The following is a 22,912-nucleotide window of genomic DNA, read 5'->3' as shown; positions in this document are numbered from 1 at the left end:
CCATTTTGAAATAAATCTAATATAGCTACTGGAGGAGTGAATGGGGAGATGTCTGAGCCTATGTGAGGTACAGGGCTGGTTCTAGCTTTGTTAGAAAGAGGTTGTCATTTCCTATATGATGTCTTTACATTAGTCATGGGATAACGCCTTTAGTCAGCTATTTCCCTTAATACCTCTTCCATAAGGCCAGTAGATGGTTTTTCATATTTCATGTCAGGCACCAGAGATCAGAAGACCTTTGTTTTCTGTGAAGCCTTATTTACCCAGGGTTTGTCATGTCCAGGACCAGGCATTTTCCAGCTGTTTATATAGGCTCTTAACCATTTTCTAGTCAGCCAGATGAGAGCTAAGTAATAGTCTGGGGTGTTTTTGTTTTGTAAGCAACGCAGACAATTGCATCCCTCCTTACATCTTCAGGTAGATGTGGTGGTCGGGCTGCCATATTCATTTCTCACAGGTCTTTCTAGTTGCTGCTATCTTACCAAACAAGAAACCCAGTTACTGTGCACAGCGTCTGCCAATAGATAACCAAGTGTAAAGAATCTGCAGGCCACTGGCAGGTTCAGCTAAATTTGATGAGCCCTATTGATCGACATAGCAGATGCTATGACTATAAGCTTCATCAGCCAAAGGTCTCCAGGTTTATATTTCATGGATGTGACCAGCACTTGAATGTATTTTGTAGTTCGCTTTGTATTGGAGCTTTTAAAAAAAGGACCCATCACCACTCAGCCTGTTTTAGTAAATGCATTAGCCATAAACCATAATTGTGGCGATTCTTTTCTTTGTGCCAATTCCTCTTAGAAATATGAATAAAGTGATAACTGGGTGTTACCCATTGGAGGTGGTGCCTACAGTCTCCTGTCCAATCAGTGCTGACAGTTGAAGCTTTGATAATTATTAGGGTCCATTCACACGTCTGTTGTGTATTGCGTATCCGCAATACACCCGACCAGCACCCCTATAGAAATGCCTATTCTTATCCGCTATAGAATAAGACATGTTCTATTATTGTTATTTTTTTCAGGAGCCGCGGACTGGAAATGCGGACAGCACACTGTGTGCTGTCCACGTCTCTTACGGCCCCATTGAAAATTAATAGGTCCGGATCCGGACACATTCTACGGACGTGTGAATGGACCCTTACAGGGACTCTTCCATCAGTTTTATAATAATTGGAAGATTGTTTTCTGGATATACATTTTTGAAGTCGCTCCTTGTATTCTACTTCTTGTCTTGTTCGGACTTTTAGCATGGCAAACAGCCTCGCCTAACCCTCTGCAAGACGATCGGTACAACCAGAGAGCCCGCTGTAATGACTCACTTAGAACATAACACGTTATACTGAGAAGAGCATTGGTCTTCTGCAGTCTTCTTTATCTAGTCCTATCAAGAGAACCATAGAGCCGCCATACAGTTATACTAATTCTACATCTACTAGTATCATGATAACATCATCCCATCACAGCTCCAGTAAACTGACAATGGATTACCTATCTATACAGAACTCTTATAGGGCAATATTTTGATTTTCAGTGGTATATTTATGCCAAACAAAAAAAATAAACAGACAAAAATTCTAAAGAAAAAAGTTTATGACCATTAAGTTAACAACTACCCCTTTCTGACGGAAGTGTTTCTTTACGATTCTTGTGCAGCCGTTGCCTGCCGAGGTCAAGTCTAGTGGCAATGATGACCTTTTCTCTAGTTTTTAGTGAAGTGTGATTCCGCTGTTCCTGCGGCTCTGGATACTTGATCATGTAGGGCTTATGTCTTGGTGTTTTGCTGCTCTTTGGTTGGAGTTATTATCTACTCTGAATAAACGTGCACTGTCTTCTGCTAGCCGGCTTTCTAACAATCTATGTATGTTTTTCCCCTCAGACAAACGTGGATGCCTACATTTCGGTAAGTTTTCTTATGTACCTTTAGTTTTACAATGTTGCATGTGTTTGAGCATACCCAGCAGAAGGTCTCCCAGTGTGTTCAGTTGTGAAGGATTTTATTTGTAATTTATAACTTGTGAAGATTGGGGCAGAGTTGGGGGTTGTCACTTCAGCAGTAGTATTTATAACTTGGCCACTTACTAATGTAATGTGACTGTCCATATTTCCTCCTTTGCTGGCTGGATTCATATTTCCATCACAATATACACTGCTCCTTCCCATGTGTACAAACACTCTGCAATCCAGAAAAAGCACCAGCTTTTGTGCAATCCCACGGTCCTGACCAGCACTTTTTCCTATAGTGTGCTGGATGACCACCGCTGATGGACTGCAGGATGGTCATAACACCTGAATATGAGCAGTGTATAATGTAATGGAGAAATGAATCCAGCCAGCAAAGGAGATAATATGGACATTACATTAGTAAGTGCCTGGTATTAACGTTCTCTACATGATAAATGCTATTTGCTGCAGTGAGACATCCCTTTTGAAGAACAACTCCAGTCAAACATGAGAAATCTACCACGTATCGTCTGTATATTCCTGCCTGCATATTGCAAAGACTCTGGGCGTCCTACACGGACTGTTGTGGCCCAGCTAGTGGAGACCCCCCCTTCCCCCGCACCTCAAATATGCCAGCAGCTGTCATATTACTACAGGGCTCTGGCTCCTTGTCTTTAGTTTGTAAGAAATGATGTGCCCAATCTTTCAGTAATCTTGTGACGGCTGGAGTTTTTCTTTCAACGCATTTCAAGCAGCATCTAATATTTAAATTCTTATAAATCAGTGATGTCTAACCTGTGGCCCTCCAGCTGTAAAAACTACAACTCCCACCATGCCCTGCTGTAGGCCGTCTAGGCATGCTGGGAGTTGTAGTTTTGCAACAGCTGGAGGGCCACAGGTTGGGCATTCCTGTTATAAATGATGATTAGAATTGAACTATCCAGAAGTTACAGGTGTGGCTGTATGTACAGAAATGTGACAAATCCTTTACTACTCGGTAATGGCTGGAGGTGATCCAGTGGGGTGAACTGTGATCTAATATTCAACTATTCCATGAACAGGTAATAAGTGCTCTTCATGGAATAACCCCTTTAATGGAACAACATAAACATAAATAAAATTAAAATCATCCCTTTGATCATTTTTAGCCATTAAGGCCTCTTGCACATGAACGTCCACCTCCCTGTTTACGTTCCGTTTCAATGGATCCGCAATTAAAACGGTAAGGTACTCCGTATGCCTTCCGTTGTTCCGTTCAAAGATAGAACATGTCCTATTATTGTCCACATAACGGACAAGTAGAGTACTGTTCTATCAGGGGCCAGATGTTCCGCAAAAAAACGTAATGCACACGGACGTCATCCGTATTTTTTTTTGCGGCCTACAAGATACTGAAAAATCCATACGGTCGTGTGCAAGAGGCCTAAGAGTTGTATCTGCAGAACTACTACTATCTTTCTCTTACAACCGTTTTGTAGAGGATGCGGTTTTTGGGTTGTCTTTATTGCATCTCTAACGTTATTGGCTGTGAAATGCGCGTCATCTTTAATGGAGCTGCCCTTTCATTGTAACAATAAGCTCAAATCCAGTTTAGAAAAAAAAAATTGTGACAAGGTTGGAAACCGCTAAAAAGGTGATCTTACCATTACTCAACTTAAAGGGACACTAATCCTAGATTATGTATGGAAACTTTTATGGATGTTCTAGAAGTTACATAAGGCAATGATCATCAGACATTGAAGCAACCCTTTTTACATTTTAAAGGAACACCTAGAGGTCTAGAACAATTGCAGCAATTATTCCTCTTCATTTGATCTTACCCGGTCTCATCTAGCACTACATATAGTTTTTCATATTATTTTTTTCCCCCCCGCAATTCTTAGACAAAACTGTCTCTCACCGCTCTGCCACTTTGTCTGTTATAGAAGAGCGGATACGGCCTCACACACCCCTTTGCCGTCTGAAGGCAATTTATACCAGACTTGTTTGTTTCAGTAGCATACAGACACAATCACTAGTTATGTAGTATATAGTTCGAGGATAGCTATTCCTTTAATGTTGGCAGCTCTTCAGCCTGAAATGGCTGGTGCCAGAATACAGCAGACAGAATTTAATGCACATCAACAGGGGGCACAATATATCTTCTTCAGGTTTGGTGTCCATTTAATTTGTGTTATCTGATGTGTGAAACAGGTTTTATTCCCACCATCAACTCGGCATGTATTTGCAGTACTAGCACAGAGCTTCAGTTATATTTTTAGACAGTGCTTTAGTTTCTACTAGGTTGTATTACCGTTTATCAAAAGACTAAAGTTTGGTGTGTTATATAGAGGAAGCATGGGCGATCCTCTATTTTGGTTAGTCATGTTCTTTTGTGTATTTGTTTCTCTTAAAGGGGTTTATTTAGGAGTAAGAGAGACCTCCCAGGGTGGCCAGCTCGTGGTGGAGATCATACTTGCCTGGTCCCCGCCACTTCTGGGCCAGCTCTTCCTCTCTCTGCCGCACTGAGATCAACATCTGACGATGGTGGGGACTCGTGACTAGGGATCGACTCATTATCGGAGTTACCTATATTATCGGACGATAGTCATGATTTTTTAAGGTATCGGCATCTAACCTTGCCGATAATGCGTCCAGCTCGCTGCTGTCAGCGCGCTCATGTTCCCTCAGCAGTATACGGGAGAAGGAATCACTCTCTCCCTCCCCCCTGTGCTGCGCTGCCAATGAGGGGGTACGGGCGCACTGCACCACCAATGATAATTAACGTCTAATACAAATACAGGAGGCGGTGCCTGACTCTGACCCGACGCACATGCCTCCTGTATTAAACGTTTATCATTGGTGGCGCAGTGTGCCCTCCCCAGTATTAAAATTATTAGTGGCGCAGTGCGCCCCATCCCACCCCCAGTATTAAAGTCAATGGTGGCAGTGGCCACAGGGTCCCCTCCCCTCCTCTTTATTGGTGGCAGTGGAAGCTTCTGATCGGAGCCCCAGCAGTGTAATCCTGGGTCTCCGATCGGTTACCATGGCAGCCAGGACACTACTGAAGCCCAGGCTGCCATGGTAATCTCCCTGCTGCTGTTTACTATGCAAAGGGCAGCAGAGAGGGTGTGAGGTCCTATTCACCCTAATAGAGCTCTATTGCGGGGAATAAGACAAGGGATGAAAAGATCCCTTGTCCTATTTAAATTTAAAATATATAAACAATAAATAAACATATCAGACATTGCCACGTCTGAAAAGTCCAAACTATTAAAATAAATATATATATATATATATATATATATATATATATATATATATATATATATATATAATATTTTATATATTTATATTATTAGATTAGATTTTTATATTATATAATCTGGTGAGGAAAAAAAATTTTTTTTTCAAAAATGAAAATGCACAGGTTATCGGTATCTGCTCTAAAAAATCAATATAGGTCAATCCCTACTCATGACTGCTGCAGTGGTGACGTCCTCCCCTTGCATAATGACAACTGGTCATGTGATGTAAAGGGAGCAATTAACTGCTGTGGCCTGTGATTGGCTGCAGTGGTCACATGTCCCCACTGTCGACAGATGTTGATCTCAGTGCGGAAGGGAGAGGAAGAGCTGGCACAGGAGTGTTAGGCCTCGTTCACACTTCAGTGTTTGGTCAGTGATTTCCATCAGTGATTTGTGAGCCAAAACCAGAAGTGGAGCCTCCACAGACATGAGGTAGAAGGGAAAGATCTGCTCCTGTTCTGTGTTTAGAGTTGCACCTGGTTTGGGCTCACAAATCACTGATGGAAATCACTGACCAAACACTGAAGTGTGAACGAGGCCTTAGACACCAAACGCAGTGGTGGGGGCCAGGTAAGTATGATCTCCACCATGGGTTGGCCACTCTGGAAGGTCTGTCTTACTCTTGGATAACCCCCCTTAAGCATAAGATTGGTTTAGGTCCTAAAATGCATTTAATGGTTGATATTGCTAGATTATAGGAAACAAGCCTAGATGTGAGCACTGGGAAGTAAAGAATCTGGACATCAAACAGTATCATGTCTTTATGGGGAGGACCCTGGCAGGGGGTTGCCAGGAACTGCCTACCACTTTTTGGTTATTTGCTTGATTAGTAGGAATTTCAGAGCCAGGACTTGTTCACATGAACACCTGGAACTTGTAAAATCAGAGTTCTTATGTTAATGTCATTCGGGGACACAGCACCATGGGTATACGCCCAGCTACCACTAGGAGGCGACACTAGATATAATAATAAAAAAAAAAAAGTTGGCTTCACCCAGGTTATACCCTCTCCATAGGTCTGCATTCAGGAAGTGGGTGGCATCCGTGTTGTCCATGGTGTTCACAAACCCATAGACCTAGGTTAAAGTAGTGGAAAAACAAGGACTTGTGAATAAACATTAAAATCTACAGATACGTGTAGTCATGAGATGGACATATTGCCATGTTCTTTTCAGAGTTCTCTGAAGGGGCTCATACTATTCCCACTATACAGATAGAAGAACCAGAGGTTTGCATTAGCTGGCATGAATAAAGGTTCTGATCCCAATAACTTTATCAGGATGGCACACAATCTAATGTTGGGGTCTGATCATCCCTTTCTAGTCAGTGTTGCAGGATAGGGTGGTGACCAATGTAGGATCAGACAGGTTGGATTTCTGGTGAGGGTTGGGGAATATTGTGTATATGCAGCCAGGTTCTGTTCCGCACCCCCTGAAATGTTCTTGGTTGAGAGTAGCTGTTTGCTTGTGTACAGCGCCCTACATTCTGCTTCTGTCTGCTGTACTGGTAACCTGCTTATATCATGGATTTGTGTAGATTGACCAGTGGGGCAGACTTCCAGAGCATGTCAATTTATGGTGCAAATTTCCACTGTTGCAATGTATTTGGCCATGGATCTGTGGTGAATTATTCTTCCTGGTGGATGTACCCATACTAGAACATGGATGGGTATGGGAGATGTTCCTGTTGCACGCTACATACTTTGGTTGCCATGAGAAGCACTGGCCTTTCTTGTTAGTGCACTTTTTATGCATGAGGCTGAAGTGTTTTGAATCTTGTGTTATGCAGGTGACACTGTAAGAGAAGGGGGCCTTGTCTGTTATGTATTGATACATATGCAGATGTCCCATTCCTTCATTGAGCATATGGCTAGGACTGTTAGAATGGCTCTCTATAGAATGTGGAGCTTACATGACTGCAGGGTCCACATGATGTGTATCTTTCTGCAGTTAGCCATGTCATGTGCTTCCAAGGACGTTTATTGGGACAGATTACTCTCACTAAATACTTCTAGAAGATTTTATAAAACTGACTGCTAGATTTAATTTATATTAGTGAGAGTTTGGGATCTGATGCCATGTATTACATTTTTGTAGAGTTATTGTTGTGGCCCAGATTTAAATGACTTCTCCACTTGGAGCAGTGCCACCAACAACGGTTGTATGAGCAGACCATGATCCTCCATCACAGCACCATCGCAAGAGCAGATGTTTGTGTTATGGTCCTTTTATACATTCCAGTCATCCTGAGCTGTGAAGGCCACACACAGTCCTCTCCAGGGCTAATAGAGACTGTGGGGTCCACTCCTCAACAATGGCAGCTTGTAGACTCGCCCAGCATAATTGTCATGACTCCAGAAGTAAACACAGCCCACCGCTTGTCATCTCTACTTACGACAACTACCGCATTGAACATTCGTAAGACTAGGGGTCACATGACTGGAAGTCAATGCATCGGAGGGTGTTGCTGCCACCATGCGCTTCCCTTCAGATTGTTGTTTGGATTTCCTCTAGTTACAGTAGACCATTTTACGCTTTTTTGACTTGCGTAGAAAATGCATTAGTGTATAGTGAACACATTATAGGGTCTTGTACCTGTTTATTCACAATCCTTGGACTTGTATGAAGACTGCATCTGTAAAGTCATGTTCATGGCAACTAATTCAGCTTAAAGGGTTTGTCCTGTGAAACACTCAACAGTTTTCAAACCAGCACCTGGATCTGAATACTTTTGTAATTACATGCTATTAAAAATATAGCATAGCTGCCCTTTAGTATTTAATAAAATGTATCCATATAGCGCCACCTTCTGTTTGCTCTTTTTCTTATTTATTTGTCCGGCTCACTGAGATGGCCGCACATGCTCTGTTTCATCCTTCAGCTGCCTCCTGAGCTGTGATAGGTAGAGCATGGACACGCCCCCTTAGCTGCAGTAGAAAAGACACTCCCCTTGAGCTGTCAGCTTGGTATAAATCTAGCAGGGCAATAAATGTGGAGATCTCTGGATCCATGTTTGGTACAGGGCAGGATCTAGCTTTGTTAGAAAGAGACTGTCATGTACTATGATGTCTGATTATTATTTTTTTACAGTAATTATGGGATGACCCCTTTAGCCTTTCTAAACTCCTCTGGTTATTGAAATGTGGCCTCTAGTTGTCTCAGGCCATTGGAGCTGCATTTAGTGGGGTTGTTGAAGCTTGAGAAACATGGTAGTCATCCTCCAGAAACAGCGCCACGTGCCTCACCTGTCCATGGGCTGGTTGTATCGAGTAGTGCATGCTGGCAGAGGGCAAATCTACAATACCACACGCAACCCGTCTACGAATGTGATGCTGTTGTGGAAGAAATCAATGTTTCTAATACTAATAAACACTTCTAAGTACTGTCATGTTGGGAGAGGGTTTTACTTGGATTCTTACTGAGGATACAACTCCAAGTGTGGCTGCTAATTGCTGGACTGCATTTTAGAGGTGCAGCCTAGGTCTGACCCACAATTAGCGGCACATTATTTTTGAGTCCCACTGCCCAAAAACACTGCCACGTTGGTTCATGGGCTGTGTCTGGTCCTGCAGCTCAGTGCCACTCATTCTTAATTATTTGTTATTGATGTGCTGGTTTCCAGGCTAGATTTACATTATATAAGTATTAAAGTGGTTGTCTCACTTCAGTAAGTGGCATTTATCATATAGAGAAACACATGATTACAAGTCACTTACTAATATATTGTCTACATTATACACTGCTCGTTTCCATGGTTACGGCCACCATGCAATCCAGCAGTGGTGGCTGTGCTTGCACACTATAGGAAAAGTTGCTGGCCTCTCTGGTGAGAGTACATACAGAGATGCATGCGCAGCCACCTCGTATCTGCTCTGCAGGATGGTCATAACCCCTGGATATGAGCAGTGTATAATGTGATGGAGAAATGAATTCAGCCAGTAATGGAGACAATACGGACAAGCACAATACATTAGTAAGTGCCTTGTATTGACTTTCTCTAAATGATAAATGCCCTTGTTGAAGTGACACAACCTCTTGAAAGGGGTAGTCCAGGATTTTAATACTAGGAGACACCATCAATATCTGATGGCCAGGGGTCTGACACACCTCGCTCTCGCCGAGCAGCTCAGATGCTGAAAGTCAGCGCAGGAACCAGACAGCTCTGTGCACATTGTCCTGGACGGACTGGTTACTGCAGCGCTGCTCCCATTAACCAAGATGCTTCTGGTTCCAGGGATACTCTGGAATAGCTGATGAGTTGGGGTGAGGGGTCAGATTGTGAGGATAGGCCAGCAGTAGTAGAATGCTTTAACCTGCCGTGTGAAGTTCATGGCTATATAATTGCATACATCTGCAAGTGCCATTAGGAAAAAGAAAACGCACATAGGGGAGATTCATCTAAACTTAAGTAGAACTGGCTTAGTTGCCCATGACAACCAATCGACTTCCACCTTTCATTTTTCAAAGGTGCTCTGGTGGAATCTGGTTGCTATAGGCAACTAAACTAGTTCTACTTTACACCGGTTTTGAGAAATCTCCTCCTTGTACTGAAAGGTGCAGTTATATACCACTTCTAGCACAGATGAGGTGTAGATATACCCGCACATCCTGACCACACATATGGTAAAAAGGGGAAACTTTTGGCATTTTTCTTTTGGTAAATTGAATCTGTCGGTGCATGAATATACATGTCCAGACAATCTCGTGCTGTGTATTTTCTGTGTAGTCTCTGAACACTGTCTCTGTTTCTGAGATGGTAAATGAGTTTATGGCGGGGCTTTGGGAGGAAAGGGTCCTCTGCCCTGGATTGGTTCCAGTGGTCAGATCCCCACCGATATACAATGATCACCTGTAAATATGAAATGCTTCGGGCTGGAATGCCCCTCTTATTAATGCTGTACCCAACAAACTGCTCCCCAAATTCCCTGTAATTTGGCTAGAAAATGGTTGACTCAACTCATGGATGAGTGGTTACATTCTTCACTTCCCAAGAGGGGATAGTGCTCCTCCTGGGCCCTGTGTTTGTCATATTGGATCTTGGTGGGTTAAACTGAATAATATATATATATATATATATATATATATATATATATATATATATATATATATATATATATATATATATATATATATATTTATATATAGCGGCACTGGCAAAAAGTGAAAGTTTGGGTGCACGTTCTTAAGGGAATAGGCTCCTTACCCCAATCAATAGTCCAGAAAATGAACGGCACTCCGGCAGGTCATGAACAAATAACTCCTTTATTCACCCGTGCGGTGCAACGTTTTGGCACTCTTTGGCTCCTCCCCCTGTATTTTAGGTTATGGTCTATCACATGACATGGATATGATTTAAATCACTATGAATCATGTTTTTTTAACACAAGAATATTACAGTATATATCACAATTGATATACATGACCATGTTTGTACTATGTATCGTACATTTTATGCACTTTTTTCAATTGTATTGTATGTTATTTTGGTTAACACCTACTGATCTGATTGGGTCACATGATTTTGATGTGTGTGTATAAAAAATATATATATATATTACTCACCATATGCATTTGTTCTTTGCTTGAATAAGGCTCTAGTATTGAGCTGAAACGTTGCACCGCACGGGTGAATAAAGGAGTTATTTGTTTGACCTACCGGAGTGCCGTTCATTTTCTGGAATATATAATTTTTTTTTTAACATTTTACCCGTCTCTTCGTGGCTGAACAGACAGCTTTTTTTTTTTTTTTCTTTTTAAAAACAGTGACAGGTTCTCCAGATTTGTCATTTCTTATCCCTGTCATGGCAAATATCATCTGAACATCCCACAGTTACTGAAGGCCTTGGTTACCTTGAAATAATCCTGTATTGATGTGACTATAGGGGACTAGTGTATCTTTGCTGTAGCTACTATGTAGAGGTGTCTGGATTCTCAATTGTGCTGTACAAACCTCTGTAGGTAGCTTCTCTGGTACAGCAATTTACTAACAGGAGTGAAGTGTACTCCTAAGAGCAGATGGAAAAGGGAACCTGAAGACCAATAAAGTGTCAATTTCAGTATGGTCCATGAGATACTCTGTAGCTACCTATAGGTCCTGAATTCACCTCCTGCTGTCAGTGTTCCTAACATTTGTCAGATAATGCTGGCCCACAGGTGTGATGCAAAATCCGTAACAGGGACCTTCTTCTGTCTTGTGTGATTTTATATTATGTGTGTCTTATGTAGCCGAGAGGCTTTAAAGACCTGTCAGGCATCAGGATGGCTGCTGCCTTAGCACCCCTTATAGCTACTCTCCTGTGGAGGCCCCAAGGAAGACTTACTGCTTTAAGGGTGTGGGAGATGCATTTTTTTGGTGACTAGGTCCAGTTGGAACCCTTGAAATACATGACTTAAAAACTAAAATGTATAAAACTGTAATTGTAAGTGACTTGTCCAAGATTTATGCCCACCTTCCAATGGCCTTTCTCTTTCTGATTTTTCAAAGACCTCCCAAGTCCTTGTGCAGTTGGAGTGGAGTCTACTGATGAGAAGTCAACAAAGATCATTCTAGGGTCAACTGCTTGGAGATCATTGGAGTAAATTCTGGCTCACTCTATCCTAGTACCTCCAGCAAGAACCTCCAGAATGGACACCATGCTGCCTTGTCTTGTCCTTATGTTTCGAATGCTTTGAGTATTTTCTTGCACCATTTTAGTACTATATCAATTCATTTCGTAATGCCAACTGTCAAGACTGTTCAATAAAGAGAAACTTAATTCAATGTAAAGCTTGTGTCATTATTGGTAAAGCAACAAGGTGCTTAATGTTTTGGTGATGGGTCAGTGTGGGGAACCATTACTATGCCTTTTTGCTGGTTTCATGTTCTACTGGTTGTGGCAACTTGGGACAAATTAGCTAGGGATGGTCATTACTGGTGAACGATGGGTAAAACATCTGAAAGGTGTTGACAAATGGTAGAGCCAACTGTGTATGGTATTATTGAAAAATGAGAAGAGCTTGGTGACCATGTCTGAGAACGTCAAAGATCCTTATATGTCAGAGTCCAAGTCTCCACATGTCAATGTAGACCTTCCACCAAATGGGTCTATCAAGCTTGATTTTTACCAGAACGATTTTAAACTTGCACATCCAATGTCCACTATTGACTTGGTAGGGTCTACATGATCAGGGAACACTGTGCTGCATCATTGAAACAGAAGTTGCCGTTTTCGTCTCCTTTTTTATGGGATAAACGCCTTTTAATGGTTTTCCAAGGTTTTCTCAAAGAGACTTAAGACTGGGTTGGTTTATTTAAAACATATTACAGAGGTTATCTGTACAAGGTGTCCTTCCACTAGGTCGGCGCTGTAGAGTTGAGAAGGTTCCATTAATATTTTATGGTGTTGGAGACAAGGACTTAAAATCTATTTATGGCTTGACCACCACATATCACTGGTATTTGTGAGACTGGGGGTGTCTATGACTCCTCCCACATGTGCCCCTCATATGCCATGCATTACATGGACTGGCTTCACCCCCTTCAAGAAGACATTTTAGAAGGCTTTCTTCACAAAATGGCTGACTTCCTGTACAGAGAGGAAGTGGTTTATCCCAAGGACTGCAACGTTTACTGAGGCAATGGAGACAAAGGACACTTATTAGCTGCAGTGTCTGGCTAGTAAAGGGTGCAGCACCCCTGCTAGTGAAGGAGAGCCCCCTGCCCTGTGTAGCAGGGTCCCCTGTGCCCCTCATGCTGGGTGCCCCTTCCTGAGTACTGGGTGGTAATGGTGGAGATGGAGGGGGTGGGTCCTCAGTACATCACCTGAGTTCTGGGGTAAATGTACAGAGTGTCAATCACAGGCAGAGCTCAGAGCTGGGAAGGAGCTACAGATGGCGGCTGTGCCTTAGAGAGCGCACTCTTCTTGCCGCTTTCCCTTTCACTTCAGGGTAACTTTGTGGAACTTGTGACCCCCTCCAGGGGCCCCTCTCACCCTCTGCTCTCCCTGGGACCCCTCTAAGGATCTAAACACCGAAATTCGCCGCTTTTTCTGCCTTTTCCGAGCGGCGCGGAGCCGAGGAGTCTGCTCGTTGTTTTCCCAGCTCATGGCGCACCTCCATATTTGTGCGCTCTGATCCGCAGCCCTTCCTCCGGTCTTCCTGCCGACCCCGGGCTCTCGCTCACCCCCGTTATCGACCCCCACGACTCTATTTTTCCCCTTTTTACTCGATTTTCACCTTTTCTCGGTAATTTTTATTTTATTTTTGTTGCGTTTTTCCGACCTCCGGAGTCGCTGCCCCGGCTGCAGGATCAGTACATGGAATAGACAGGTGAGCGTCCGGTCACTACTACCGCTAGTGATTCCTTCGGGTTCTGCACATTTTGGGCTATTTTCTCGCTTTTTGCTCACTATGCCGTCTAATGACGTAATCATAAATAGTGTGTCCGGGCGAGGCGACCGAAGCTAAGTTGGCGGCCGCACTCGGTGCCCGGACGGCGGCTGCCATCTCCCCGCACACCGGGCGTGTATATGTGCGGGTGTCTGCGGCGAGGCTGCGGGCGTGCCCCGGGATGTGCCCGGCGGGGCTGCCAGCCTTCTAGCCGGGGACCTTACTTCTCTCTCAACTTTTGACAGCACCTACCTGGGCACCTGCTACTACAAAGGCCCGGAGCCTGCCACCTGCCCCGGGTACACGATGGAGGAGGACGGCGGCTCAGCGCGCAGCAATGCATCCAGGTATGAGGGCATGATATGTCAGGGCATGCTGGGAGTTGTAGTCACACAGCAGGGTTCAGTGCCACAAGTTGCAGACCCCCAATATTCTGTGCTTTCCCCCAGTGCTGACCTTGACTCTCATTGCCACACCCTAATCTTCCAGGGTCTGCACAGAAACTTGTAGGGGCTATGAGAGGCCCAGAGATCCCTCCAGCCTGTGCCCAGTGCCACCCCTGCCAGGGTCTGATCTGTGCCATCTCCTGTATGGGGCAGGTACATGACCTTGGGGTATTTGGAGTCTCTGCTGCATTGCACCATTTTGTCTATTTGGGGACACGGTGTCATGTATGTGGTTTCTCACAAGGCCCCAGATACAGCCTGGGAGTAAAGTAGTAGATCCTTCCCGGGCCCCTGTCATGTCCCCTGGGGGATAGTCCTTGTCACACAGCCCTGTACACTGTAGTCCTGCTCATGTTGTGTCTGTACATCCAGCGCTACTCCGGATTACAAGGAAGGACGGGAAAAAAGCGTTTATTGTGTGATAGTGCTATGTCAGTTATATATATATATATATATATATATATATATATATATATATATAGATCTGTGTGTGTATGTATATGTGTGTGTATGTATATGTGTGTGTATGTATGTGTGTGTGTATATATATATATATATATATATATATATATATATATATACACACGCACACACATTTTGTATTTTGCCTGTTATTGCGAGTTATATACGGCTCTCCCTTTACAAACTCAGATGTGTTATATGTTAAATTTGAGGATATATATGTGTGTATATATGTATATGTGTGTGTGTATATATATATATATATATATATATACACACATTTCTGTTATACCTGTAATTGTAAGTTATGTATAGCTCTTCCTTCATAAACTGTCAGATGTTATTTTTCTGCATTTTGTCCTTAACATATTCTGAGGTTATTGAAATAACACATTCATTGTTAATATTATCAGGGCGTGTATGTGTGTGTGTGTATGATATATATATATATTATTTTTATTCATTTGTCTATTTTTTATACATTGCTCCTGTCATTTGGCACTGTTTGTCACTGTAAGGGCTCATGCACACAAACGTGTTTTCTTTCTGATTCCTTTCCATTATTATTTTTTTTATTTTTTTTTAAGGACCGTATGGAACCATTCATTTCAATGGGTCCGCAAAAAACAAACAAAACGAAGTTACTCTGTGTGCATTCCGTTTCCGTATGTCTGTATTTCTGTTCCACAAAAAATTAGGACATGTCCTATTATTGTTCGCATTACAGACAAGGATAGGACTGTTCTATTAGGAGCCATCTGTTCCGTTCCGCAAAATACTGAATGCACATGAACGTCTTCCGTATTTTTTACAGATCCAATTTGTGCTAAGCGCAAAATACATACGGTCGTGTGCATGATCCCTTAAAAAGGGGTGCTGTGGATTGCACTGTTATTGGGGGCACTGTAGACACCACTGTTGGGGGGGAAGGGGGCACTGTGAACGCCACTGTTATGGGGGCGGACTCTGTGGACGCCACTGTTATGGGGGCGGGCTCTGTGGACGCCACTGTTATGGGGGGCGGGCTCTGTGGACGCCACTGTTATGGGGGGCGGGCTCTGTGGACGCCACTGTTAACCACACACAAACAACACATGAAATAAACCTGTACGATGCTGGGTAATTTGTGTGCGTGTGTGTGTGTATATATATATATATATATATATACAAACACACACAATTTTTTATTTTTTATTCTTTATTTCCTCTTGAAGTATTTTCCATCATGTTTTCACCAGTATTTCAGTTTGGTGTAATCTCCCCAGCACCTGATTATGTAGAATATATTACAGCCCCCTTTGTATTAATATTTGTGGCCCTGGGGCTGATGGGGTTAAATACCGTTTAGTGTTTTATATATATTTTCCCGGTGGGTTTGGATATGGGATGTCCCACCGTGTGGTTTTTGCCGTCCGTTTTCCCGTTCTCTCTTTTTCTATAAGAGAATGACCTGGTGAAGGTAATGCTGGTTTCCTGTGAAGCTGAGCTTTCATCGTGGAGATGTGGCTGTATAGGATTGTATAGAGCGTACAGAGATGTGACCAGAGCTCCATACTGCTATATACTGCTTATTATATACTCAGACAGGCTGGTGGCCACTGTGTAGATGTAAAATGGCCGCCTTCTCTGGAGTGAGAGCCTCGCACTACACCACACTGTCCTTGGAGAACATTTTGTGACTGGCAGCCATTTTAGAGAAATGCCTCAGATAAAGCTGCAGCTGTTTTATGAAAAGCTTGTGTGTTTTCTGTGATGTATGAGAGGAAATACAGAGGATTGTGAAGGGGCATTGTTGTCAGGGGACATGGGGGAGAAAGCAATGAAGATTTGGGCAGGAAAAGCAGTATTTTCACTGTTTTCTGCTTTTCTGTTCCAGTCACAAAATGGCTCTCCCTTTGTGCTGCAGCAGCAGGCTGACACTGATGCTCTGTGCTCTCCACAAGCAGGAGGAGGAAGTTGCTTTCTAGGAGTTCAAAGGCCATCTTGTGGCTGCTGCGGATCTGATTGGCTGTTGGCCTCCTGGTAACTGGGGCGTCAGCAGTGGGGGCGTAGCTCCCGTGTGATGTCAGCTGTGCACACCCCTCCCTTTTTGGCATGAAAGCCCAGCTTAGTCAGCCAGCTGGAGGCAGACAGTGTGCTCAGGCTGGACGCTGTGTGCATGAGAGCGAAGGGCTTATGTTTGTATCATTATTAGACAAATATATTTATTACTTGTCTACCATTGATGACCTCGTTTACGTCACTCTTGAGAAATCTTTTTTTTATTCCCACTGGCGTCTCCAGACTATTTCCCAGGAACACGTGGGCTCTGTTAACCCTTTCCACAGCACACAGCTGCTCCTTGTTCACGTGATGTGGTACAACTTCCCAGTCCCAGAACCAGCTCCACATCACAAAGGAATTTAGCATCAAATTAACCCATTGACCTTTCTCTTGACTTAATTTAACCCTTGAATGGAGGCATCATCTAACTTTTTTGTTTCTGTGGACTTGGCTGCATAGGCTGGTTAAATGTGCAATTGTAGTAGTTGCTTTTTTAATTTAATGTTTTTGTTTTTAAATCGTACAGGATCAGTCTAGTGACCCAATCAATTTCTGTAGACTCAAACGGATTCAAAAGTACAGTCCTTTTTTTACAGGACGTATCATGTCTGTCGAGTTCAATGAAATAGAGGCTGAATTGGAAGAAAACCGATGGAAACTAACGTCAGCCTCTTGTAAGGCTGTATTCACAGCTCCTATCCATTTCCTTGTGCACATTTTCACGTTTTGTTTTACACCGCTGTTTTCAAGTACGCTTGAGGAGCATGTTACAACTTCCCATTGATGTCAGTGGGAAAGGACTAGGTTCACTAGCGGTACTTGACACCTTTTTGGTGCCATTTCCACCCCAAGCCTACTGATCTGCCACTGGTTTTGATCACAGACATTTTATCTGTGGACGAAGTCTTAGTTTTTCAATCTGTAAGGGCTCATGCACACGACCGTATGTATTTTGTGTTTCGCCAAAAATACGGATGACATCCACGTGCATTTTCTATTTTACGGAACAGCTGGCCCTTCATAGAACAGTGCCATCCTTGTCCGTAATGTCGACAATAATAGGACAGGTTCTATATTCTTTTTGCGGAACCGAAAAACTGAATGCACACAGAGTAACTTCCGCTTTTTTGCGGACCCATTGACGTGAATGGTTCCGCATACGGTCCGCAAAAAAACGGAACGACACGGAAAGAAAATACATTTGTGTGCATGAGGCCTGAAATATACAAGCCTGACTTCAGCCTAAGGCCTCATGCACACGACTGTATCCATTTTTATGGCGCCCAAATATTGGATCCTGCATTTCATTTTAAAGCCTTGGATGGGTTTGGATCGTGTCTGTTCAGGAAAGCCACCGTACGTTTGTGTGCAATAACTGCCGGCACATCAATTTGGTTAAAGGGGGTCTTTAGGTTTTATTTAAAAAAAAAAAAAAAAAGCTTTCACCTGCACATGGCATAAAAAGTCCTTATAGTCCACTGCTATAGCATCGGCTCTCGGCAGTTTGTGTTACATGGGCTGCATCGGTACATGACCTCCCGCCAGTCACTGATCACAGCAGCCATGGGCGTGAGGGTGACTGTTAATTATATTATTTATTTATTTTTAATAAAAGCTTAGAAAAGTCCTTCACGCAGTGGAGTTTTTGTGGAGACCGCCAGCAGGTTATTTTGTACATGAGAATGTAGCTCTCTAATCAGTGATTTATGGCCTTCTGAATGCTACAAAGTTTCTTCTCCTTCCTAGTCTCTGGACTGTCCCCCTCCCCCACCCAGCTTGCTGCTTTTCTGGGTGAGGCAATCCTCTTTGTAGTGACTTTATCCTGTTACAGGATCACATTGGGGAGCCAGTATTACAAGTAGGCCAGGTTTTTACTCAAAGGGGATGTCTCACTTCAGCAAATGGCATTTATTATGTAGAGAACGTTAATATAAGACACTTAAAGGGGTTGTCCACTTTTTACTATTGATGCACTAACCTCAGGATAGGTCATTAGTATCGGATCGGCAGGGGTCCAACACTGGGCACCCCGTCCAATCAGCTGAAGAGAAGGCAGTGCTCCTACAAGTGCTGCGTTCTCTGCTCTGTTTACCTGCTTTTTTTTTAAATAACCACTTTGGGTGGCATTGTGTGTATAATATCGATGTATCTGTTTAACTTTATATTTTAATTCACTTTCCTTTTTTTTTTACTTAAAAAAAGTATTTTAAAAGTATTTGGGCAAAAAGGCAGTTTCAGTTTTCGGTCAAGGGCATCCTGAATTTTCGGTTTCGGACCAGAATTTTCATTTCGGTGCACCCCTAGTATATTCTAACATACACTCACCTAAAGAATTATTAGGAACACCTGTTCTATTTCTCATTAATGCGATTATCTAGTCAACCAATCAAATGGCAGTTGCTTCAATGCATGTAGGGTTGTGGTCCTGGTCAAGACAATCTCCTGAACTCCAAACTGAATGTCAGAATGGGAAAGAAAGGTGGGCTACAACAGCAGAAGACCCCACCGGGTACCACTCATCTTCACTGCAAATAGGAAAAAGAGGCTACAATTTGCACAAGCTCACCAAAATTGGACTGTTGAAGACTGGAAAAATGTTGCCTGGTCTGATGAGTCTCGATTTCTGTTGAGACATTCAAATGGTAGAGTCCGAATTTGGCGTAAACAGAATGAGAACATGTATCCATCATGCCTTGTTACCACTGTGCAGGCTGGTGGTGGTGGTGTAATGGTGTGGGGGATGTTTTCTGGGCACACTTTAGGCCCCTTAGAGCCAATTGGCCATCGTTTAAATGCCACGGGCTACCTGAGCATTGTTTCTGACCATGTCCATCCCTTCATGACCACCATGTACCCATCCTCTGATGGCTACTTCCAGCAGGATAATGCACCATGTCACAAAGCTCGAATCATTTCAAATTGGTTTCTTGAACATGACAATGAGTTCACTGTACTAAAAGGGCCCCCACAGTCACCAGATCTGAACCTAATAGAGCATCTTTGGGATGTGGTGGAACGGGAGCTTCGTGCCCTGGATGTGCATCCCTCAAATCTCCATCAACTGCAAGATGCTATCCTATCAATATGGGCCAACATTTCTAAAGAATGCTATCAGCACATTGTTGAATCAATGCCACGTAGAATTAAGGCAGTTCTGAAGGCAAAAGGGGGTCCAACACCGTATTAGTATGGTGTTCCTAATAATTCTTTAGGTGAGTGTAGAGGCGTTCCCATGGTGATGGGGACGCTTCAAGTTAAAATATACCATCGGATTGGAGAAAACTCTGATCCGATGATATAGTAATAGGGACTTCTGACTTTACATTGAAAGTCAATGGGGGACGGATCCGTTTGCAATTACACCATATTGTGTCAACGTCAAACGGATCCGTTTTGCTCCGCATGGCCAGGCGGACACCAAAACGCTGCAAGCTGCGTTTTGGTGTCCGCCTCCAGAGCGGAATGGAGGCGGAACGGAGCCATACTGATGCATTCTGAACGGATCCTTAGCCATTCAGAATGCATTGGGGATGAACGGATCAGTTCGGGGTCGCTTGTGAGAGCCCTCAAACGGATCTCACAAGCGGAACGCCAAACGCAACTGTGAAAGTAGCCTTATTTGGTAATTACACTAGACGACCTTCTAAAGCTCTCTGCAAACTTAAAGGGGAATTAAATTCAGATTTTGTTGGTTGTTTTTTGTGTTTGTAATCAGATTACAAAAACAACCAACAAAATGTAATATAATCTCCTTATATGTATTTGTTATTTGCACTTGTTTCGTCAGTTATCACAATTGCAGACACTAAAAATAAACTGTTTTATTAGATTGCAGCCTTTCTCATTCTGGTGCATGTAAGGCAGGAGGGGACTGGCTTTTATCTGGATAACTTTTGTCACACAGGGCGAGGGTGGCCATTTTGTTGGAAGTAATCAAGGGTTTGTAGTGACATTCGGTGAGACTGACGGAAACCTTCCCTATCTGTCAGATCTTCCTCTCTAGTGACACTCGTTATTACTCGTGTGTAAAGCTACTTTCACATCTGCGCTTTTCCTTTCTGCTATTGAGATCCGTGGAAAGGGTGGATCTGTGGAAAACACTTCCGTTTTGTCCCCATTCATTGTCAATTGGGACAAAACTGAATGGAATGCACCAAAACACATTCCGTTCCATTTGTTTGCATCCCCATCGCGGACAGAATAATGCTGCAATCTGCATTTTTTCTGGCTGCGATGTGATGCGGAGCAAGACAGATCCGTCATGACACACAATGTAAGTCAATGGTGGCGGATCCGTTTTCTCTGATCCATCCCCCACTGACTTTCAGTGGAGTTCATGACGGATCCGTCTTGGCTATTTTAGAGATAATACAACTGGATCTGTTCATAACGGATGCAGGCAGTTGTATTATCAGAATGGAGGAGTTTTTGCTGAACGCTGCGGGACCCAGCGAAAACGCTAGTGTAAAAGTAGCCTAAGGCGGTTATCATGAGGCAACAGTGGACATGATAGTGAGTGTGTGTGGGGGGGGTTATAAGGGAAGAGCTACAACTCTCAGGTGTATAGACTTTTAAACATTACATGAGAAGGGTATAAGGGGAGAACTACAATTCCCAGCATGTCCAGGCTGTTGTTATGGGACATCAGCTGTCATTACATGTAGAGGGATAGTATTTGCCAACTTATATAGGGAAACACTAACCTCACACACATGGCACAGAAACTCTGCCTGCATGGTGACATCGCTAAGGCCCTTCACCACTACTGTGTACTAGGGTTGGCCAATATACCAGTGTTAACGATATACTGCGGTATTAACAAACGGCGATATCACCGTTTCTTAATTACCGCGGTATATTAGTGACGTCATAGGAGCAATCACACTTGCACTGATGACCGCTTCTAAAAAGTCTGCGTCCGGCCGCCTGTGCACATTGCCTGCCAGTTCTCACTGCAACCGCCCCCCTCCTCGTTCCTACTTTACCTGGACTCCATCCACTGACCCGAGAACTGGCATTCAAGTTAAAATAGGCCATGCTACGGCCACCCTGAAGCCCAAACTTTAGCAGCCAATGAGAGAGGAGAAAACACAACGGCATCCTCATACGGCATAGACGGGGATGTACTAGAGCCATGGGGAATATACAGGTCATGAGTCCCACCAGTATAAGCCCCATACAGTATGTCTCCTTGTGGCCCCCATACAGTATAATGTCTCCTTGTGGCCCCCATACAGTATAATGTCTCCTAGTGGCTGCCCCCATACAGTATAATGTCTCCTTGTGGCTGCTGCCCCCATACAGTATAATGTCTCCTTGTGGCTGCTGCCCCCATACAGTATAATGTCTCCTTGTGGCTGCTGCCCCCATACAGTATAATGTCTCCTTGTGGCTGCTGCCCCCATACAGTATAATGTCTCCTTGTGGCTGCTGCCCCCATACAGTATAATGTCTCCTTGTGTTTTTTTCTTTTAAACAGGCATTTATCGCGATATATATAGTTATCGCGATAAATTTCTTAATATCGTTATCGTCTGAATATTTTTGATATCGCCCAACCCTACCCTACAATGTGCAGGTAAAGGCTGGAAGGTTTTGCATGAATTCACTGTTAAGCCCCGCTTTCTGACTGCAGTTCTTCCTGTGAGCTCTGCTCCTGCACAGAGTCAGTCTCCAGCCCATAATGGAGAAAGGAGACCCTTCACTGGCTGCAAGATATCTGTTTAACTGCTTTCTGCAGCATCTGGCAGATGTCTGAAGAAAGGACTGCACACCAACTTGTGCCTGGGGACAGAGTCCATCTAGCATTTGGAGTCAAACTATCACTGTGACTAGAGAGTTGTCGTTTGTGCTGGCTGCTGCTATTTTTTATTTAAAGGGGTTGTCCCAGTTACATAAAAACTCAGCCCCTGTAAATGGCTTAAAATAACAATTGAATGGATACTCACCTGTTTTTATCCCTGTTTCTTCGAGCACTGCACTCAGGTCCTCTCACTGCTGACGTAATCTTCATGAATGCAGTGGTGACGTTCCTTGCACAGGTCTCCACTGCAGCCAGTTGCTGGCCTCAGCCGTGCATGGGATGTATCTGCTGAGGCCAGAGGCTGACTGCAGCGGTGGTCTGTGTACACAAAACGTCACCGCTGCAGCCAGAAAAACAAAGAGCAGCAGTGCAGACCAGAGCGCATCACAGGAAGTAGCAGAGGGAAAAAAACTGGTGAGTATAAATCCATTTATTTTAGTTACTTTATATAATTTGGACAACCGATTCGGTAATGATATACGGGAGGTTGGATCGACTGTTTCATTCTCTTCAGTTTTGTCTATGCATAACCTTCAGCATGACAGGAAGATGCGCATTA

At 43.5% G+C, this 22,912-nt stretch overlaps 1 protein-coding gene across 8 annotated transcripts in view; it reads left to right on the top strand.

The window, feature by feature from the left end:
• CHD2 (chromodomain helicase DNA binding protein 2) overlaps positions 1 to 22,912 on the top strand; it is a 134,956-nt gene that overhangs the window by 13,269 nt on the left and 98,775 nt on the right. For 2 of the 8 annotated variants that reach the window (XM_044279449.1, XM_044279450.1), the window contains exon 6: positions 1,882 to 1,905. The exons of 3 other annotated variants lie outside the window; for them this stretch is intronic. In XM_044279449.1, coding sequence (XP_044135384.1) covers positions 1,882 to 1,905 — 24 coding nt within the window. Of the gene's footprint in view, positions 1 to 1,881; positions 1,906 to 11,716; positions 11,999 to 12,985; positions 13,159 to 13,499; positions 13,540 to 13,844; positions 13,947 to 22,912 lie in introns of those variants that run through there. 3 more of the 8 variants (XM_044279445.1, XR_006387802.1, XM_044279448.1) reach the window with 3 other exon arrangements.

Source organism: Bufo gargarizans, chromosome 2, assembly GCF_014858855.1.
Source record: "Bufo gargarizans isolate SCDJY-AF-19 chromosome 2, ASM1485885v1, whole genome shotgun sequence".
NCBI classification, from domain to species: domain Eukaryota; kingdom Metazoa; phylum Chordata; class Amphibia; order Anura; family Bufonidae; genus Bufo; species Bufo gargarizans.
The sequence above is the reverse complement of the archived record's forward strand: the minus strand, read 5'-3'. Positions and strand labels throughout refer to the sequence as shown.